Source organism: Hippocampus zosterae, chromosome 3, assembly GCF_025434085.1.
Source record: "Hippocampus zosterae strain Florida chromosome 3, ASM2543408v3, whole genome shotgun sequence".
In the NCBI taxonomy this organism is placed as follows: Eukaryota; Metazoa; Chordata; class Actinopteri; order Syngnathiformes; family Syngnathidae; genus Hippocampus; species Hippocampus zosterae.
The window spans coordinates 4693418-4714065 of NC_067453.1; the positions used below are offsets into that span (position 1 = coordinate 4693418).

The 20648-nt window shown below is 43.2% G+C and overlaps 2 protein-coding genes across 7 annotated transcripts in view; one reads left to right on the top strand and one right to left on the bottom strand.

Moving 5' to 3' along the window:
• The window catches only part of adat1 (adenosine deaminase tRNA specific 1), a 144892-nt gene extending 129804 nt beyond the window's left edge, over window positions 1-15088 (top strand). For all 3 annotated transcript variants that reach the window (XM_052060909.1, XM_052060907.1, XM_052060908.1), the window contains 7 exons: window positions 4288-4342; window positions 5888-6018; window positions 8430-9093; window positions 9295-9440; window positions 10509-10608; window positions 10752-10838; window positions 14801-15088. In XM_052060909.1, the coding sequence (XP_051916869.1) occupies window positions 4288-4342; window positions 5888-6018; window positions 8430-9093; window positions 9295-9440; window positions 10509-10608; window positions 10752-10838; window positions 14801-14933 (1316 nt within the window). In that variant the 3' untranslated portion in view covers window positions 14934-15088. The remainder of the gene's footprint in view (window positions 1-4287; window positions 4343-5887; window positions 6019-8429; window positions 9094-9294; window positions 9441-10508; window positions 10609-10751; window positions 10839-14800) is intronic.
• A 321-nt stretch (window positions 15089-15409) lies between these two features.
• Window positions 15410-20648, bottom strand: part of LOC127597644 (Fanconi anemia group A protein) — an 82150-nt gene continuing 76911 nt past the window's right edge. For all 4 annotated transcript variants that reach the window (XM_052060804.1, XM_052060805.1, XM_052060803.1 and 1 more), the window contains 5 exons: window positions 16583-16676; window positions 16215-16296; window positions 15949-16090; window positions 15770-15868; window positions 15410-15681 (listed from right to left, as the gene is read on the bottom strand). In XM_052060804.1, coding sequence (XP_051916764.1) covers window positions 15595-15681; window positions 15770-15868; window positions 15949-16090; window positions 16215-16296; window positions 16583-16676 — 504 coding nt within the window. In that variant the 3' untranslated portion in view covers window positions 15410-15594. The remainder of the gene's footprint in view (window positions 15682-15769; window positions 15869-15948; window positions 16091-16214; window positions 16297-16582; window positions 16677-20648) is intronic.

Sequence of the window (20648 nt, forward strand, 5' to 3'; positions counted from 1 at the left end):
CCTTGGAGGGCTGTTATGACTTTTGTGTAACCATATTAACCGTAATTACAGATTAAGTATGATAATTTGAAATTTTGGCTCAGACTTTGACAAGCATCGCGGAAGTTGACATGCATGATTTGCTTTTCCGGGCCACATAAAATGATGTGGTGGGCCAGGTCTGGCCCATAGGCCTTGTTTTTGACACCTGTGGTGTAGAAGAAGAGCAGCGCAAAGAGGACAAATCCTTGGGGGTCCCGGGTGCTGATGGCGCATGTTGATGATGACGTCCTTCCCAGTGTCACCTTTTGCTCTTGGGAGCCTATTTCACTTCGTCTGACAGATTCTATTTGTGACTTCTTGATTCATCAAATGTGGTGCAAAGATGTGAAATTGAACTCAGTTTTCTAAAAACTGTTAATCACAGTTACGTTGTGATTTAACAAGGGGGGAAATTACTGTTTCACATAGGGACAGCTAGTTTGGGATTTGTGTGTGTGTTTGTGTGTAGGTGTGTGTATACGGTATATACTGTATTAATTAAATCAATTTGAGAGTTAAAGAGTTTATGAATGGAAAGTTTACTTTAAAAAAGTTACCAAATAGTTCCACTGACAAGACCAAAGTGACCTGTATTTTGCAGTCGTAAACTGAGCTATCATCACAGCACGTCAAGTCTGAAATACCACTTAATGGCCAAGCACACAGCTGATTTGAGTACTCCGCCTCCTCGTCTGAGACAGACAGCTATGATTAATTTCCAAGCAAAGAAAACGGATAACACGACGAAGAACAAATTTGCTGAAGCCATAGCAAAATGTAAGGCTACTGCATGCAAGCCTGTCAACATTGTCCACAGCTAGACTCAAGCTGAAATCGCATTGCGTCTAACGACTCCTCTACGGGATTGCCAGTGAGAGCCTCTATTACAAGCTATGTACAGAAATTGTACGTAGCGGAGAAGGCAAATGTACACCAAGCGGGAGAAGACACTGTTTCGGGAGAAATAAGAGACTTGGTTGATGAACGTAAAGGTGCCAGTCGTGCCTGTGGTGGTCGGAGCAGTGACCCCCAAACTAGATGAATGGTTGCAACAGATCCTGGGAACAACATTGGACATCTCGGTCCAGAAAAGCGCAGTGCTGGGAACAGCAAGGATACTGCACAGAACCCTCAAGCTTCCTGGCCTCTGGTAGAGGACCCGAGCTGAATGGGGGACGGACACCACCCGAAGGGTGAGACGAGGATTTATTATAGCAACGGCTCTGTTCGCAAGCTGCAATTTTAGACTGCTGACTGCTAACAACCTTCAGTAATGCAGGTCAGGCACCTTTTTTCTTTTCTTTTTTAATTTGTTTTGTTTGTGAAAATGAGACTGATAGGATGCTTAGAGCGTGTGCACTAACAAGAAAATATATACCGTATTTTCACGACTGTAAGGCGCCATTAAAAGTCTTAAATTTTCTCCAAAATGGACAGGATGCCTTATGATGTGGAGCGTCTTGTGTATGTGTAACAAGGGCTACGTCTGTTTTTTAATTGCTGGAGATGATAAAACACTATGGGCAGACAACGGGTTTCTACTTGGACCAGTAAGGGGACACTAGGTTCGATTCATTGGAGCCAATGATGTCACCATTGAGGGGGTGGCATGGGCAAAGAAACAAGACAACAGTTGTAGAAACAATTAACTTTTATATCAAACAAACACAGGACAACAAAATTATTATCACAACCACAGTGAAAAAAGAAAGTAAATAAATCCAATTTAGTCTCAACCTCTTAGTTGACCTTTCCCTCAAGCAAAATAATTGGTGATCACCTTTCTCAACACCGGTGTGAGTTTCCTTTTTTTCTTTCAATCTGAATGAAATAACTAAACACAAAATGTTCTTGTCAGCTCCTGTCGTACAAAATAAATTCTTCTAAACATCACCAACACAAATAAAATAAATTAAAATTTATCAAATGTAATATATTGTGTGTTCTTTGGTTGGCTCGCCACCACCACTGTACCCCCTTTTCCAGCACTTTTGGACATCAGGGCACCGTAATGGAATCCACTCCACTGAAGGCACGCTAATCCCAGCGCTGTCCTCAATTGAAACTCCACAAAAGACCCGGCCTAATAGGGCCGAGAGCACACGAGCTCCGACAATAAAATAACTACAGTAGTTAATATTAACTACTTAATTCCAAGTACTGTGAGACGTTTTTAACATTCATGTACACTCACCAGAAGAATGTTGAACGATACTCCGACGATGTTATACGGTTGGCGAAATCCCGGCGGTACGGAATGCTAACAGCTACATTAGCCAGGTACAGTACTCGAGGTCTAAGGAAAGTGACTACGTTTTAGCAACAAGTGATTTTAAACGAAATGCGCATAACACGTTCAAGCCTCTGAGCACACTCACTGCGTAGAATGACTCTCTTTCTCCCGAAACACTTCCTCACAACGGCGAAGAATACGTCCGTTAGTATTTTGTGCCCTGATTCGCTCGGGCCACGGCAATATTCAGTTCTGTTTAATTAAGCAATTTTTAACGACGCTACTCTTTTAGTCAATATAGATTTTGTTTTTGCCATAATCCGGGTTACATATGCGCTGAGTTCCAAAACCTGACTGACAGCCGACACGCTGTTTATATAGAGAAAAGGCGGAAGTGACTGTGGACAGGCATGCGGCAAAGAAGTCGGCCAATCGGTGAAGGGTGGGCGTTTATATATACATATATGGAGAGGGAGGGGGAGGGAGGGAGGGAGGGAGGGAGGGAGAGAGAGAGAGAGAGAGAGAGAGAGAGAGAGAGAGAGAGAGAGAGAGAGAGAGAGAGAGAGAGAGAGAGAGAGAGAGAGAGAGAGAGAGAGAGAGAGAGAGAGAGAGAGAGAGAGAGAGAGAGAGAGAGAGAGAGAGAGAGAGAGAGAGAGAGAGAGAGAGAGAGAGAGAGAGAGAGAGAGAGAGAGAGAGAGAGAGAGAGAGAGAGAGAGAGAGAGAGAGAGAGAGAGAGAGAACAGGCATGCGGGGGAGAAAGGTACCAACACCTGTATAGAGTGTGGCATTGTTGCAAAACAACTTCGGTTTTGGTTTCTAACCCCCGAAAATTAATTCTACAAAGAGAGACGCCTACGAAGCTCAGTTCAAACTTCAAGCCATCGGTTATGCTTTTGGCATGCGTGCCCATCTCACAGCAGCGGTGAAAAACCAAGTCAAGCAAATGAACTCTGAGCTTGCCGTTATTCCCGGAGGCTTGACTAAAGAACTCCAACCGCTGGACATCGACATCAACCGGGCATTCAAAGTAAAGTTGCAAACGGCATGGGAACAATGCATGTTCGATGGCAAACACAGCTTTACAAAGAGTGAGAGGCGAGTTACGCCACAATTTGCGAATGTATTGTGGCTGCTTGGACGAACGTGTCTTCTTGCACTGTTGTTCGAGTTTTTGGCAAAGCCGGCATCATTTCTGTGGAGCCACATGGCAATGAGAGTGACTCTGACAATGAGAGGGAACGCAGCGTTTTTGATGGATTATGGTACTTGCACAATTGTTCAATTCTTTCTACACACACATGCGCTGCCACCATGTTTCGCTCTGTTCTTTACTTTCAAATTTGGGAAAGCTTCACACGAGAGAAATGTTGACTGTGCATTTGCTGCTCCTTCTTTCCGCTCGGCAATGTGTAGCAACTCACACTTTAGCATGTGATGCGTTCAATGACAACTGGGATGTGCAGATGTCATTGCTGCCACTGCTTCTGAAACAGAGGATGAGGACTTTGATGGATTTCTGGGTGATGATTGATTGAAAAACGTGAGTACATTGTACGATGGCTAAATAAAATACAACGGAACTCAGTTTTGCTTCCGTTTCCTTTTTAAAAACCTGTTTTTAGCTTGTATCTGTATGTCTTGGCATGCTACCGTATGCTTCAAGCTAACGTGTTTTTAGCATGCGCGCATGCATGCCGTATGTTTAAGCTGGCGTATGTTTTACCACTTTAAAACTGCGCCCAATGATACAATGCGTGTTGTCTATGTGTAAAATACAGAAATAGCACCCATTTACGAGACTGCGCCCAACCATACGGTGCGCCGAATGGTCTTGAAAATACGGTAATATTGATAACACACACAGACAGACAAATGTTTTGTTTTTTCCTCAATTTCCCTCTACACCCCTCAAGATCAACTTTGGACCAGTCCAAGCTCCTGGTTGATTGCGATCAACGTATCGGGCACCCCTGTTTGGAGCTCTGTGTTTCAATCATTTTTCCTGTGATACAGTTTGTTTCTACTCTGCTTAGGTGATGTTCTCCATGACAGCCATGCAGAAGTCATTGCCAGAAGAGGATGTGTCAGGTGGGTACAGTGCGCACAGGGCCGAATCGACAAAGATTGAAAAGCAGCCGCTTATAACCCTTGCGCTTAATTTGCACTGGCAGTTTGCCTCAGCGTAATGTCCTATTCACAAAGGATATTACGCACACGATATCCCAGCGCAAACACTACCATAACTTTGACAGCTGTGTGTATTTGCAGCGGACTTTCTTCTGGTTGCCACACGTGTTCCGTTCATATTTGATCTTGGAATGTGAACGGGTACATAAAAAGATTGGATTTAACAAAAAATACAAATTGCCCATCACGCCCTGCAGCGTATACATTGCCTTCGATCCCGCCGTCTATTTGACCGCAAAATCTAGTTGCCAAAATGAAGACGACATGTAAATTCTGCACCTCGCTCAATATTCTTCGAACTAGAAGGTTGAGGAACTGTTTTATGGGGTTCATGGGCTTTTATATGCCTTGATTCACCTTGGTTTACACATGTAGTCTGTGCTGGGATGTCAACACTCTGTGATTTTTGGCTCTTCAGAAGCTTCTCAGTGAGGCTTGTCTCTGAGGTTCCTCGTGACTTCGCTGGTATTAGTCGCTCCATGCTTTCAGCATTGCTCTCTGTGGCTTTCTGGAGGGATGTCATAGAACAACGATTACGTATATAACTACGGTTCTATGAGTCCCAAATGACCGCCAAGGCGTCCGGTCACTCAGAATCCTTGTGTTCACGCGAGATGTTTCGGAAGGACTGTTTTCCAGGTCGCACCGGCTTCGCCCTGAGTCACCCAAGGTCACGAATGACTTGAGGGTGGGGAACAGAAGTGGGAATAAGAGCGCTTTAAAAAAATGCTGCTTCGACAATCACACAGTCACATAATCATAGATGATTATTTAAATGAAAAAAACCCCATCAATCATTCAGCCTTACTTTCAAGTGCTTTGTCCCATAGATCGTATGTGATACATTTCCCAAATGAAGCGAAGGGTGTGCTTAAAGCTCATAGGATGGTATAAATACCTGTTAACGAGTTTGGCTCAGTTCGCTGCATTATCAATGATTTGGGGTTCATCCAACCATCCATCCATTATTTGTTTTCTCTTTTCTACCCCCCCACCCCCCGCCGACCCCCAATTTTGCTGCTGTAGACTGCAAATTTCCCCAATGTGGGACAAATAAGGGTTATCTTATCTTATCTTACCCGAGCCGCTTATCCTCACGAGGGTCACGGGCGTGCCGGAGCCTATTCCAATTGTCTTGGTTCAGCAAGCAGGGTATACACCGAACTGGTTGCCAGCCAGTCGCAGAGCACACATAGACAAACTCCCAAGCATACCTAGGGATCATTTAGAGTGATCAGTCGAACTACAGTGCATGTTTTTGGAATGTGGGAGGAAACTGGAGTCTCTGAGAAAATGCACGCAGGCCATAGAACATACAAACTCTCCCCAGGAAGGCCAGAACCTGGAATCGAACCCTTGACCTCTGTGAGGTGGAGATGATGAACAGTCGATCATCGTGCCACCGGATTTGGGTTCATTGAGCATATTTTTGTGTGTATATTGTAGATATCTAACCCAGGAGTTGCACAGAGCTGTGAGCGGAAGGGGAAGCTCTGTGTTTTGTCAGACAATACATCAAGGGAAATGGAGGCTTCAGCCAGGAATTTCTTTCCTGTTCTTCACCAGTCATACGCCATGTAAGTTTCTGCTTGACTGTATGGAAGACCTAACATCAATTTATTTTCCGTAGGAAGTAGTGTGTGTACGAATGTTTCTTTATTTCTTGTGATATTTTTGGTTTATTTGTTTATTTTGCCAATAGTATGTCTGCTATTTTTTCCACTACTATCATTAGATTATATTTCTTGTGAATATGTACAGGCACCTTCTTTACTGGTCCACATTCTGCACATACTTACACATTCACAAATGTTTTTTGCCAATCACACTTATTGTTGCGACACCAAAAAATCAGAATGTAGTTGAAATGAGCACACATTAGTTTTGTGCAAATCCATCCCTCCGTTACCTGATCCGATTATCCTCACGTGGGTCACGGGTTACACTCTGAATGGTTCCCAGCCAATCACCAGGCACACAGAGAAACAACCATTCACACTCGCATTCACACTCGCAACAATATAGAGTGTTCAATTAACATACTACACACATGGAGGAAACCAGAGTATCTGGAGAAAACCCTCACAGGCACGGGGAGAACATGCAAACTCCACACACAGATGCCCGGGCTGGAATCGAACCCCGAACCGCTGCACTGTGAGTCGGCTGTGCTAACCCAGGGGTGTCTCATTTTACTCATTTTAGTCGTGGGCCATTTTGGAGTTCTGTCTTCCCTAGAAGGGCAGTTACAACAGTGAAACCACAAAATTATGACTTGTACACAACAAATTAATAGATTACTAGTTTTGAAATCAGTCATTATAATAGTTTGTTCAATTATTTTTCAAGTGAGTGTAATCAGCGGAACAAAATTATTGCAAAATCTTAACATTATTTATTACACATGACAATTTGACATGTCGTTAGATTTTGCAAGTTGACACACATGATTTGTTTTCGCTGTCCACATAAAATGACCTGGGCCTTGAGTTTGACACCTGTGTGCTAACCAATCCACAACCGTGCCACCCATTTTGTGCAACATAAATACAATTTTAATTTCATTTATGTTTGCTTGATTAAAAAAAACAATAAAACTCGATTTTGCGTTTGCGTATTTTTTATTATTATTTTTTAAAAACAGGAATGCTTTATGCAACTCTAATGTTATTCAGTAAAGCAATGTAAAATTTGTAAGCAAAGTAAATAGCAGTCGTGGGAGCGTCACCAGGAGGAGTGTCACGGACAGTTGCCGGTCCACGAAATATCAACACACAGCACGATGAAATTTCTTCCCTCTCAAGACAAAATAAAACAAATAGTCAGTAATGCGCGGCCCGGTAGTCCAGTGGTTAGCATGTCGGCTTCACAGTGCGATTCCAGCTCCGGCCTCCCTGTGTGGAGTTTGCATGTTCTCCCCCGGCCTGCGTGGCTTTTCTCCGGGTGCTCCGGTTTCCTCCCACATTCCAAAAACATGCATGGCAGGCTGATTGAACACTCTAAATTGTCCCTAGGTGTGAGTGTGAGCGCGAATGGTTGTTCGTTTCTATGTGCCCTGCGATTGGCTGGCAACCAATTCAGGGTGTCCCCAGCCTACTGCCCAAAGTCAGCTGGGATAGGCTCCAGCCCCCACCCGCGACCCTAGTGAGGATCAAGCGGCTTGGAAGATGAATGAATGAATGAATGAATGAATGAATGAATGAATGAATGAATAGTCAGTAATGCTGTAAACCCTGCACTTGGTTGGCAACCAGTTGAGTGTGTACCACTGTCTTCTGCCAGAAGACAGCTGGGATGGACTCCAGCACGACTGCGATGCTTGTGAGGATAAGTAGGTTCGGATAATGGATTGCTGTTGTAAACCCCCACCGAAACTTGCTGTCACACCTTTGCCACACTGGCAAATTTTTAGATCCATCACTGGAGCACCCTATATTTTAAGTCTGTTCTGTGTTTTCTCTTTTTTTGGATCACCTCAAAATGTGGTGTTCTGTTACACATAATAGCAAGTTGTTTTTTGCTGGCATCTGACAGTCTTCTTGTACCTCCAAAATCAGCATTTATCAGGGGCACCAAAAAACATCAGGTTTATCAGCCTTTAACATTGCATGGTCGAAGACTGCAAATCGTTTTCAGCACTTTAGATTTGTCAATATATTGTTTAAAAAATAGCACACATACAATTGAAAATTCACAATCCAGTTATAATATTCTTGAAAATATTACATATTCAGCTTTTCTTTTAAATTCACATTTTCATATCAAAATGTTTTCAGTCAATAGCAAAAAGTATATAGAATTGTCCTTATTAAAAACACATGAATTAACAATTAGTTTTAAAATTGTCATTATTTCTTTTGAATATAAAAAGGATCTAGATTTTTTTTTTCAGACAAGCACTACTGACCAAATATAGCTGTCATACTGTAATAGCCTTTAAAAACAGGGAACACCTCATCCTAATTTATATGCAACTCTTGTCTACTAGGTGGTGATGCCTCCATAATCCCCACTAATGGCAGGCAGCCTCAAGTGTGTACTTCTGTCACATCCATGAAGACTGATCACGGGACAGTTGGAGTAGGGCTGAAAAGAAAATGCAAAGCACATATTCCACACCAAGACTCCAAGCGGCCCTCTAAAGAAGAAAATGACCCCGAAGAGATAAATCAAGACGACATTCAAGAATCGAAACAGCCCCTTTCATTGCCTTTGTCCTCATCTGCAAGTGATGGTGAGCCTTCACAGAGCCCATCTGCCAAAACACATCTTGAGACACATGCTTTAACTTCAGCCGAGCTGATTCTGAAGACCAGTGCCCCGTCAAACGTGAGCCCTATCGTCTGCACCACGCTGAATTTACAGGTCTATGATATTCATAGAACAGGAGCCAAGTCTGTACCAGGTGGCCTCGCTGACCCTCTTCAACCGGGGATGGGCTACCATAGCACAGGATTACTGCGGTTAAAGCCCGGTCGAGGAGAGTCAACTCTGTCTCTCTCGTGCAGTGATAAAATGGCTCGCTGGGGGGTGTTGGGCTTCCAGGGTGCTCTTCTGTTCCATTACCTACAGGAGGCACTCTACTTTAGCACTGTCGTGATAGGAAAATGCCCCTATAGCCATGAGGCCATGCAAAGAGCTTTGATCACAAGGTAAGGCTTACCGCATGGTTCAAATACCTATTTTACTTTTGTCATATAAAAGACTTATTCTCTGCATTTTTTGAAGAGCTCTTCACCTGTACAAATGATTTTGGTTTCAGAGTAGCATATACAGAACAATGTATATGTTCCCAGTAGTATTCACTGTGTTAATTGAGAGCTCCTATGTTGTGTTTGTCCTGTGCTATTCAGATGCTCACATATAGCAGACCTGCCTGCTGGTTTCTCAGTGTCGCAACCAGTTTTTCTCCAATCAGAATTGGAATTTCCCTTCAGCCGTCACCAGACTGAGCTCCAGCACAAGGAAGGACAAGGATGCATCACACCCTGTGGGGCAGGTAGTGTGTGGTCAAGTAGTCATACGAGGTGTGTCTGAAAAATTGTTGGGATTTAGTTCCATAATCCAAAACGCAAATTATTCCCATGGAGTAATCCCCCGGAGTCTGTCATACTTTCATACGTATTCTATGAATTTTTTTCGTGATCCTCCACAACTTTGTCTTCATGGCCATCTTGATGTTGTCCACGTTTTCAAAGCGTCTCCCCTTGATGACTACCTTGAGCTCGGGAAGTTAGAATGCATTCAAACAGATCCAGCTGATGTACCGAGAGAGTTTGCTGCAGCACACCAATGTTCTTCGGCCATGATCTGTCAGATGCTCAAGGCATAAATTGTCTTTCGTTAACTATCATATTTTCTCACTCAAGGAATGAACCAAACACCTCAGGATCTCTTTGTAGATGTGCTGGTTGATCACCTGGGCTACACTGAAGGATGAAAACGGGTTCTGTAACTTTTCTGAAACACCTTGTACACAAAAGACCAAATTTGTTTGCACCCCACTGTTGTTGACACCCCCCCCCCTGAAAACAAAAAAACCCACCTTGGTCAGAGAAATAACTTGAATCTGACAAAAAGTAATACAAAACAGCGATAAGCAACAATGAAGGGCCCATGCAGCCCGGGCAACTTTGCCATACTGTCACGTTGGTGTACTGGCGCATTGGAATTGAAATTTATGTGAAAATGGCCTCGGAAATCAGAATCAAAATCAGAATCGCCTTTATTGTCATTGTATAGAATACAACGAAATTTGGGTGCCACTCCTTAGTGCATTTCGTATGTCCGGTTAATGCTGGAGCAAAAGGACAGGATATCACATAAAAATGTAGCATATCATCTTTTTCATTGTTTTAAAAATGAACTAAATATGCATCAAATTGATGTACTCTGTAGTTACTACTTATTATGAATGCTTTAAAACTGGCAATTTATAAACAATGGAAAACTGTGTTCATGGATGGCCATCTTTGTGTCATTCATATTTATGACAAAACGAGAACATTCATAATTGAAAGCAAACAAACAAGTGGAAATGACAAGGACCCATTCTGCTGTGTTTCAGCTGTCAGCTGGTGTAAAGTGCCCGAGCAGCCACTTGATGTCACTGCCAGCGGCTTCAAACAAGGAGTCACCAAGAAGGCCTTGGGTACAGCGAAAGCTAGGTCGGCATGCAGTACTCTCATAAAAAACAAAACAAAAAACAACGTAAATAAATCAATAAATACATACATTTGATTATTTGATGACTGCAGATCTATTTAAAATCATCTTAATTAGGTGTGTCTATTTTTATCTCTCTGTCAAGGTCTGCTTTGTGTAAACTGGAACTTTTCCATTCATTCTTGTCTCTGGTGTCGTCTACCGAAGCTTCTGCACTTCCTGACTCTCTCAGGTACAACAAAGGCGCTTTCATCATCTCACGGTTGTTACCCTGAAGCGTAAATCAAGCCACTCAATTGTTTTCACAAATCTAATTTCATAATGACAAACAAAACCCCAAATTCTTTACCTTGGACTGTGTATGAGGGATGAGCTTTGATTAAAAAAAAAAAAGGAGTGACACAAGTAACTAATTCTTCTATTACTTCCTCTCTCTACGTAAGTATTTTATTGCAACACACTAGCTACCAGCCTCATTTATAAAGTCTGCATACGCACAGAGGTGTGCGTAAAACATCCTTTTGCAACTCAACTTTATTTACAGAGCACTTTCAAACAGTCATTGGTCCATCTAAAGTGCTTTACATGGAGCAAAAATCACAGCAAAACAATGAATTTAAAAAATGCTTTAATACTGAATTCAGAAATCAGCAATTAATCAATTTATCAATGAATTGATGCTAACACCACCACTAACACACCATCAAACATTAGAACAATGCCAACTGTCATACTGCGTCAAAAGCCATAGAAAGTATGGGCCAAAAAGAGTTTTAAAAATAGACAGGAGCGGGCTTGCCGAACGAACATTTAATGGTAGGTTGCCATGGCGATGCACTGTTTGGCGAACAAAATCATGATTTTGATCGTCTAAATCGGTGTCAAACATATGGCTTGCAGGCCGGAACCGGCCCCCAAGGGGGTTTGACCTGGTCCGCAGGATAATTTAAAAGTGAAAAAAAAATGCATAAAAGACACAGAATTAATGTTTGTACTGTTTTGATCAGAGTAGAAGACAACATTGTTTTGGTCAGAGAAGAAGACAACAAGAGTCTCAGTCTATCACTGAGACAGACCCAACACAGCAGGCGGTATCAAAGACGTGAATACATTATTCTATTCTGTACACATTTAATAGCACTCTCCTGTGTTTGTTAGGTGTAGCCAGGATTAAATTTAGATTTTATATGCACGTGTAAATGGTTTAAAAATTCCTTTCTTTGTAAATCTGGTTTATCTTATTTTTCAATACCAATTACTTGTTAAAGTTTTGTGCCTTTATACCATCAGTGGGATCAGTTGCAATGCATATGTGTGAATGATAAAAGTAAATCGCACATTTGTCTAAGGCAGGGGTGGGCAATTATTTTTACCGGGGTAGGGGGGGAGGCAAATGAGTAGCAGAAAATATTGTGGAGGGCCGGGCCAAAAATTTGAAATAGAAGTAGAAAATAAAGAAGATAGCACAATGTCTTTGTATGGCAGTAATAACGTAACATTCTCCTCCACCATCCCACTCAGCACCGGTTCTCCTCAAGGATGTGTACTGAGCCCCCTGTTGTTCACGCTCTACACATTTGACTGCTCTCCGACTTTTATTAGCGGTCCAGTTTGCGGAAAGTTTTTAACATGATAACAATCAAACCGTTCTAGGAAATGTTCATTTACTCGAGCCACAAGCAATTCACTCTGAGCATGGAAATTGCCAGAATCGGACTGAGTAAGAATCGCTTCCTTGTTTTTCAAAGTCTCATAGATTTGAGTCTTTCCGACTCCAGGCGTCTCCTGAATGTTTCGTACTTTGTGACCCGCTTTGTATAATCAGATACATATCACTTTCCCTTCCATGGTCATTACTTTCTCCCTCTTTCTTCGTCTTCCCCTCCCTCCCTGTGCTCTGCAACTTGAAGTAACTGCGCCGCCTGGTGTTGAAATACCTGTCATTACAAGTCCAAACGAAATTAATGCAATCAAACCTTAATTGTGCACCAATCTTCGGCGGGCCGGATTAAAAAGACCTACGGGCCGTAGTTTGCCCACCCGTGGTCTAAGGAAATCTAAGGTGCTTCATGAAATGTTTTGTAAAAGATATGTTCATTAAATTTCAACATTTTCCAAGTGGTCTTGTGCTTCTTTAGACCAAAACAAAGGATAGACATATCATTTTGGTTATTTATAGCAGAGTATGGTATAATTTTAATGGTCCGGCCCACTTGACATCTACCGAGGCCGTACGTGGCCCACAATATGAAATGAGTTTGACACCCCTGGTCTAAACGTACATGAAAACACATTAAATTTTGTGCACACAGATTTTGTGAAAAAAAAAAAAAATATCAATAGCTAGTGTATTGTGTCATTTCTTATACTATACTTTACTATAAGGCGCCATTAAAAGTCTTAAATTTTCTCCATTATGGACAGGACGCCTTATAACGCGGCGCGTCTAGTGTATGCGCCGAGTTCCAAAGCCTGACTGAGAGCACTTCTGGCCGACACGCTGTTTATACAGAGAAAAGGCAACAGGCATGCGGAAGTCCGCCAATGAGTGAAGGGTGGGCATGTAAGAGGATGCTAAAGGCACATCCCTAGCAGGTACCAGTCGCCAATGAGTGAAGGGTGAGTGTGTATGAGGACACTAAAGGCACGCCCCTAGCATGTTTAAGATGGCGTATGTTTTACCATGCCTGGGTGTGCCCAATAATACAGTGCGTTTTGTGTACGTGTCAAATACAGAAATAGCACCCGTGACTGAGACTGCGCCCAACAATACGGTGCGCCGAATGGTCGTGAAAATACGGTAGTTCAACAAAAAGTGGCAGGCATACGTAACAGCCCCAAGACCTGCGAAAAAGTCTCTGAACCCAAGAAGAAGTCCACCATTTTTCATTTCATTTAAAATGTTGTCCCTTTTCAAATTTCTTCAAGGGGAAGTTACATTTTCTTGTAAATAATATCTTCAATGCATCGCCAGAAGTCTAAAGTGATTACGATTGCATTTGCGGAATCTGATCCTGCTTTCTGGGTTTGATCACATGACGCTGGCAAGATGAGCCTTTGGGCACCGTGATTTTCAGGTGACAGTAAAAGGCAGTGAAATGGCAAAGCCGCAAAGATGGATGGAAACTAGTGGATTTTTCTGTTGCAATCATATTCCACAACTAAATCCTATGAGAAATGTGAATTTTGGCTACTTCATTGAAAGATGTTGAGAATGAAAAGTTACCAAAAGCTTTGTCCAGTGACTGTAGATAAAGTCAAATAAAACTTCTATAATAGTTAATTATTATAACTCCTATAATTGAAGCTAATTTTATTTGTATAGCCCGTACCCACAAGGAAGTCAAAAAAGGCTTACCGGGGCCCATAACATTACTGGCATTACATAATGTAAACTCCCAACCAGGCAAGGAAGGACTGGCCCTCCCAAAAATAAATACATAAAAAGCTAAACTTAACTTTACAGCCGTACAACCTTTTTTTTCCCAGTGGTTTGAGAGAAGCGCACATATTATTATTGAACGTATTTGGAATATCCACAGTTTTGAGCCCAACAAAGCTTTGACTGCATGGTCTGTGGCTAGCTCCTGTAATGTGGATTATCACCACAACTAGGACGGATTGCAAATGATCACCTCACATTGACTGAGTTTTCAGTCAAAAAGTTTGGTGTTTGCAGTCAAAAAGTTTGGTGTTTGAAATTGTACAGCTTTGGCAGAAGTCAATGCTCTATTGAATACCGTAAACCAAATGGGTCCAACTCTAGGTCCGCCACATCATTTTATGTGGCCCGCAAACGCAAATCAAAGATGACAACTTTCAAGATGCTTGCCGAAATGTATACCAAATTTCTAATTCTCATTTGTAATAAAGAAGAGTGATACTGTAAGCAGTTTCTTGTTACCAAACCCCATCATTCTTATATTGTCTTAAAAAAAAAAGAAAAAAATGGGAATTTCTCCATTGTGAGACAAATAAAGGTCTTCTTATCATATTACAGTAACTGAATAGACCGTTATTCTTGACTTCTTTATATGGTTTCAGTCATAACGGCCCTCCGAGGGAAACTGTTACAAATAATCAGGCCTGCGACAAAAATTAGTTTGATACCCCTGCCGTAAACTGTTCTTTCGGAAAAGAAGCTGCTTCAAATAATCAGGTCTGAATGAGTATTATGCGATTGTATATCCGCAGGAGGACTGATCGGCACACGTACTTGGACTACAAGGAGGCATCGGAGGTCTACCAACAAGCTTGGCAGCTACTTCGCAATCAGGCCTTCCCTCTTTGGCCACGCAGTGACAGAGACCTCCTGCTCTTCAAATGAAACCCAATATAGGTCGACTAAGGTTATTGGAGGAACAAACTCACGATAGACTTGGATTTGTGATTGTGTCCCTCAAATCTCAGAACAATTTTCATTGATGTTGTCTCGAATGGATCCAGGCTGGAGTATAATAAAAAAGTCATTCCCCTCGTAAATCTGTGTCGACTCCCTCCTAATTAGAAAGAAAGTTAAGGCCCAAAATAGGCCTTTGACTCAAGTCATGGTGCAAAGGTCCCCTTTGGTGTGGGATTAACTAAGCGTCATGCAAATAATTGTAGCCTAAAACACAAGTGAGATTTCAAAAGTGGCCGCCAATTCATCAAAAAATACTCCAGAGCACGTCTTTGCTTCTGCTATAATGACAAATTTGTTTGTGATGTTTCGTTTTTCATGACTGCCTTCTGACAAGAAAACAAAATGGATTTTTACCATATAATAATAATGGAAAAAAGAACTCACATCAATCCTGGCAAAAAAAAAGATATTAGAGGTTTATTGGGCCATTTAAAAAAAAATCCACTTCCAGTGATTTAGTACCTCAACTTTCTAGTCCTCCAATTTGGCCCAGGCCGCGACAGCATACGTCAAAGAACACGGGAGAGAAACATTTGGTGTGTCTCGCAGTTATTTGGAGTTCAAGTATCGAACCAAAGTTGCCTTATCAGAGGAAAGGGTGGTCTGGAATGTCCAAGTGTGCAGAAAGAGCTGCTGCAACCTCTGGGTCCAAGTCCACACACAGGGACTTCAGCTGCACCAGGAAACACACCAGCAGAAAGATTTTGAACAAGGAGAAGAAATCAAAAGAAGCTTACGGTGCATGCGTGTATGTCAGTTACCTGCATGATGTGCCTGGAGAAGAGAGTGGAAGTGGGCATCTGAGAAATGGCCCTCAGCAGGAAGATTTTGGTACGGCTCAGAATTTGCCCAGACTGCATCTGATATCAATTTTACAGATATAAAGCAAGTGAATTTCATTTGAATTGAGCAGGGTGGATATGGCTTGAGGCTTGGTTACCTGACTTCCAAGTGTGGCAATGACAGAGGACCCATCCAAGAAGAGCTGCAGCAGGCTGATGTAGCAGGAGACAGCGGTGCTGAGAAAGCCTAGACAACGTGCAGCTCTTTGTTGAAGCTCGGGACTCTGCTGAAGTAACAGGCTTAAACACACAGACACACACAATATGTTCACAGCAAACGTAACATTATCAGGCATGTCAGGGCTATTCTTACATTTCCCAAGGAAGTACTTATTTTAATAATCACAATATTCTGAATCCTAACCTGTAGAAGACCCATGGCATCAAGTGGTCAAATCTGTTTGACATCACCAAGGGAAAACTGTGGTAAGCACCTTTTTCAGCATCTAAAGAAAGTTAGATTCAGTATACAGAATTTTAAATGGCATTTACAGCTGTCGGGATAGCTCACTGGGAGTAAAATAGACACATTCACTTTTTATAAGCATTCCGCAGAAATGACATTTACTGTTTCGGTCGAAATCTCCTTTGTAACACAGTAGAAATATGTTAAAGATCAAACAAACCTCAAATGCTTTCATGTTCTACAAGTAGCTCTCACAGTGTCTTTTTTTGTTTGCTTTGTTTTTAGAGTTTTCTCTAGTTTTCAGGGAAAGAAAAATAACCTTTTACCATTAGATTTAAAGATGAGTAGCCAGTCTGCAGAATCCACCAGCACAGTAAGGACTTCTGTGCAGAGGCGTAAGGCTTTCTGATGGCAGTGCTCCTAAGAAACAGCAAAAGGTGACATTACAAACTCAAGAAGGGGATTCCAGAAAGGAAATTCAGCAAACTTTGGGCACACTTCATAAATACGTATGGGACGTATACGTACATATGGGAGAAGGAGGTTGCACATAACAGCAGTGCACAATGGCTGGTGACCCTGAGAGAGGAGCACAGCAACCTCCCTGAAGAGAACCCAGTTACCATAACAGTGGCAGACATACAGGAAAGGGTATCAGATATGAAAAACTGGACAGCACCAGGCCCGGACATGGTCCACACCTACTGGCTAAAGAAACTCACAGTACTCCATGAGCGCCTAGCAGCACAAATGAACCAGCTGCTGAGAGATGGGACTCACCCAGGATGGCTAACCGAAGGGCGAACGATCCTGATCATGAAGGATCCCTCAAAGGGTGCAGTCCCATCCAACTATCGGCCAATAACCTGTCTCTCCACAACATGGAAGCTCATGTCAGGCATCATTGCAGCTAAGATAAGTGGACACATGGATCAATACATGAGCAAAGCACAAAAGGGCATTGGTAGAGATACCAGAGGAGCAAAACATCAGCTCCTGGTTGACAGAACAGTCGCACAAGACTGCAGGTCCCGACATACCAACCTGTGCACCGCCTCAGAAATGGAGCTACGATCAGTCACCTCCTCTCCATGGATGACATAAAACTGTATGTTAAGAGAGAAAGGGACATAGACTCTGATCCAAAACAACCAGGATCTACAGCAGCGACATCGGGATGTCATTCGGGCTTGAGAAATGCAGTCGGATGGTGACTAAGAGAGGAAAGGTAGTCCGCACTGAAGGGGTCTCACTCCCTGAAAGAACAATAGCAGATATTGAGGACAGCTACAAGAACCTCGGTATACCACAAGCCAATGGCAACCTCGAACTGGCAACAAGGAAAGCAGCTACAGCCAAATACCTCCAGCGAGTGAGACAAGTCCTAAGAAGCCAGCTCAATGGCAAGAATAAGACCCGGGCAATAAACAGCTATGCCCTGTCAGTGATCAGATACCCTGCAGGAATAATAAGTTGGCCAAAGGAAGAGATTCAGACCACGGACGCTAAGACCCGAAAGCTCCTAACCATGCATGGAGGGTTCCATCCCAAATCCAGCACCCTGAGATTGTACGTAAACCGAAAGGAAGGAGGCCGGGGACTGGTGAGTGTGAGAGCCACTGTCCAGGATGAAACATCCAAGCTCCATGAATACATCAAGGAGAAGGCTCCAACGGATGACGTACTCAGAGAATGTCTCAGACAATGGGGAACAGAGGATGAGGCGCTGGAATAGGGATCATCATGGGAGGACAAGCCCCTACACGGGATGTACCACCGGACCCATAAGTGAAGTGGCTGATCTCAAGAAGTCCTATCAGTGGCTGGAGAGGGCTGGCCTGAAGGACAGCACAGAGGCACTCATCCTTCCTGCTCAGGAGCAGGCCCTGAGCACCAGAGCCATTGAGGCCCAGATATACCACGCCAGACAAGACCCAAGGTGTAGGTTGTGCAAAGAGGCACCTGAGACGATCCAACACATAACTGCAGGGTGTAAGATGCTGGCAGGGAAAGCCTACATGGAACGCCATAACCAGGTGGCTGGCATAGTCTACCGAAACATCTGTGCGGAGTATGGACTGGAAACCCCAAGGTCAAAAGGGAAACACCTCCGAAGGTGGTGGAGAATGACAGAGTGAAGATCCTGTGGGACTTCCAGATCCAGACTGACAAGATGGTAATGGCGAACCAACCAGATATCATGATCGTAGATAAAGGGCAAAGGAAAGCCATTGTAGTGGATGTAGCGGTCCCAAATGATGGAAACATCAGAAAGAAGGAAAACAAGAAACTCGAGAAATACCAAGGGCTCAGAGAGGAGCTGGAGAGATCCTGGAAGGTAACGGTGACAGTCGTGCCTGTGGTGGTCGGAGCACTCGGGGCAGTGACCCCCAAACTAGATGAGTGGTTGTAACAGATCCTGGGAACAACATCGGACATCTCAGTCCAGAAATGTGCAGTGCTGGGAACAGCAAAGATACTGCGCAGAACCCTCAAGCTTCCTGGCATCTGGTAAAGGACCCGAGCTGAATGACGGACGGACACCACCCTAGGGGTGGACAAGGATTTTTTTTTTTTTAAATATACAGGGTGACCCAAAAAAAAACGGGCCCCAACTCTAATTATGCCCAGTTTCTTCGTGTTTTGTCCGAATGATATGAAACTTTGGCCATAACTAGTTTATTATATTCAAAACATCACATCAAAACACTAGGGTCTTTGGCCTTTTTTTCTCTGTTCTACAGCATACGTTCTAGATGGCCTCCATTTAGTAATTCTTGAGGCGCAGCACAAAGTTGTCCATGACGTTCTTACAGACTGAATTGGTAATGGCTCTCATCTCCTCCCTGATGGCTTTCTTGAGTTCCGTGATCGTTCTGCATTTTTCCCTCCGTAGATTCTGTCCTTAAGATGGCCCCAAAGAAAAAAATCTGGGGGGCTTAGGGGCTACTCAAACTCAGTCTTGAGACTGATCATTCGGCCTCCGAAGTTCTCTTTCAGCCAATCTCGGGACAGGTTTGAGGTGTGAGAACTTGCTCAGTCTTGCTGGCCGAGTTTTTCACGGCCCTCTGAATAGGGATTGTCGGTCAGCATGGAATGATCACTCTCTGTACTTTTTTGACACATTTATTGGAGCACTTTGCTGCAGAAGTAGTAGTAGTAGTCGTAGTAGATGTAACAGAAGTAGTAGCAGAAGCAGTAGCCGAAGCAGGTAACAACCATTGGGCCATGCCAACGACGAAGCGAGTGTATTTACTAACGAAACATAATGCAATGCTGCTTTTTTACACGTCGCGCAAATGGTCACCTGTCAGTGGCAGCCCCGCCCCTCTTAAAGCGCCAGCTGAATCCTACACATACACAACACTGTAAATTGTCCCGAGGTGTGAGTGTGAGCACGAATGGTTGTTCGTCTCCGTGTGCCCTGCGATTGGTTGGCAACGATTTCAGGGTGTCCACCCACCTACTGCCCGAAGAAGGCTGAGATAGGCTCTTGAGAGGATAAGCGGATCAGAAAATGGATGGATGGATTTTGTGCGCAGGGCAACTCGATGTGTTTCACACAACCAGAAGAACAAATTTTTAAAGTCTGCAACAGAACAGCTGAAGACGTTCACAACACAGAGAGAACATAGTGAGCTCACTAAAATTACGAAACAAAACAACCAAAACAAGCATACATTGACAACAATTAGTTGTAACCAATACATTAAAAGTCATTTAAAAGCAAAGGAAAGAAATGAAAAAATAGCTTTTTGAGATTACTACTAGTGTATGCACACCCGCATTGTTTAGTCCACTTTAAATGGACCAGGCTTTGTTTCCCACACTGTTCCATGCTTATACAGGTGTAAATAACCACAAATGAATGGCGGTCCAAAGCAAAACCAAGCAAACCGAGACTCACGTGCCTTAGTTTTAATCAGAACAAGCCCTGGTTTGCTTCTATCAATCAAGCTCAAAGGTCATAAGGATGTCATTCATCCATCCATTTTCCGATCCACTTTATACTCACAAGGGTCACAGGGTGTGCTGGAGCCTATCCCAGCTGTCTTCGGGCAGAAGGCGGGAGACACCCTGAACCGGCTGTCAACCAATCGCAGGGCACACAGAAACGAACAACCATCCGCGTTCACACTCACAGCTAGGGATAATATAGAGTAAACAATTAACCTACGGGGCATGTTTTTGGAAGTGGGAGGAAACCGGAGTACCCAGAGAAAACCCACACAGGCAGGGGAGAACGTGCAAACTCCACACAGGAAGGCCGGAGCTGGAATCGAACCCGATACTTCTGCAATGTGAGGTCGACACGCATACCACTCGACACCGGGCCGCCCTGATTTGTTAACTTGCAGTCCAATTTTGAACTGAACTAGACTTGCAGAGGGA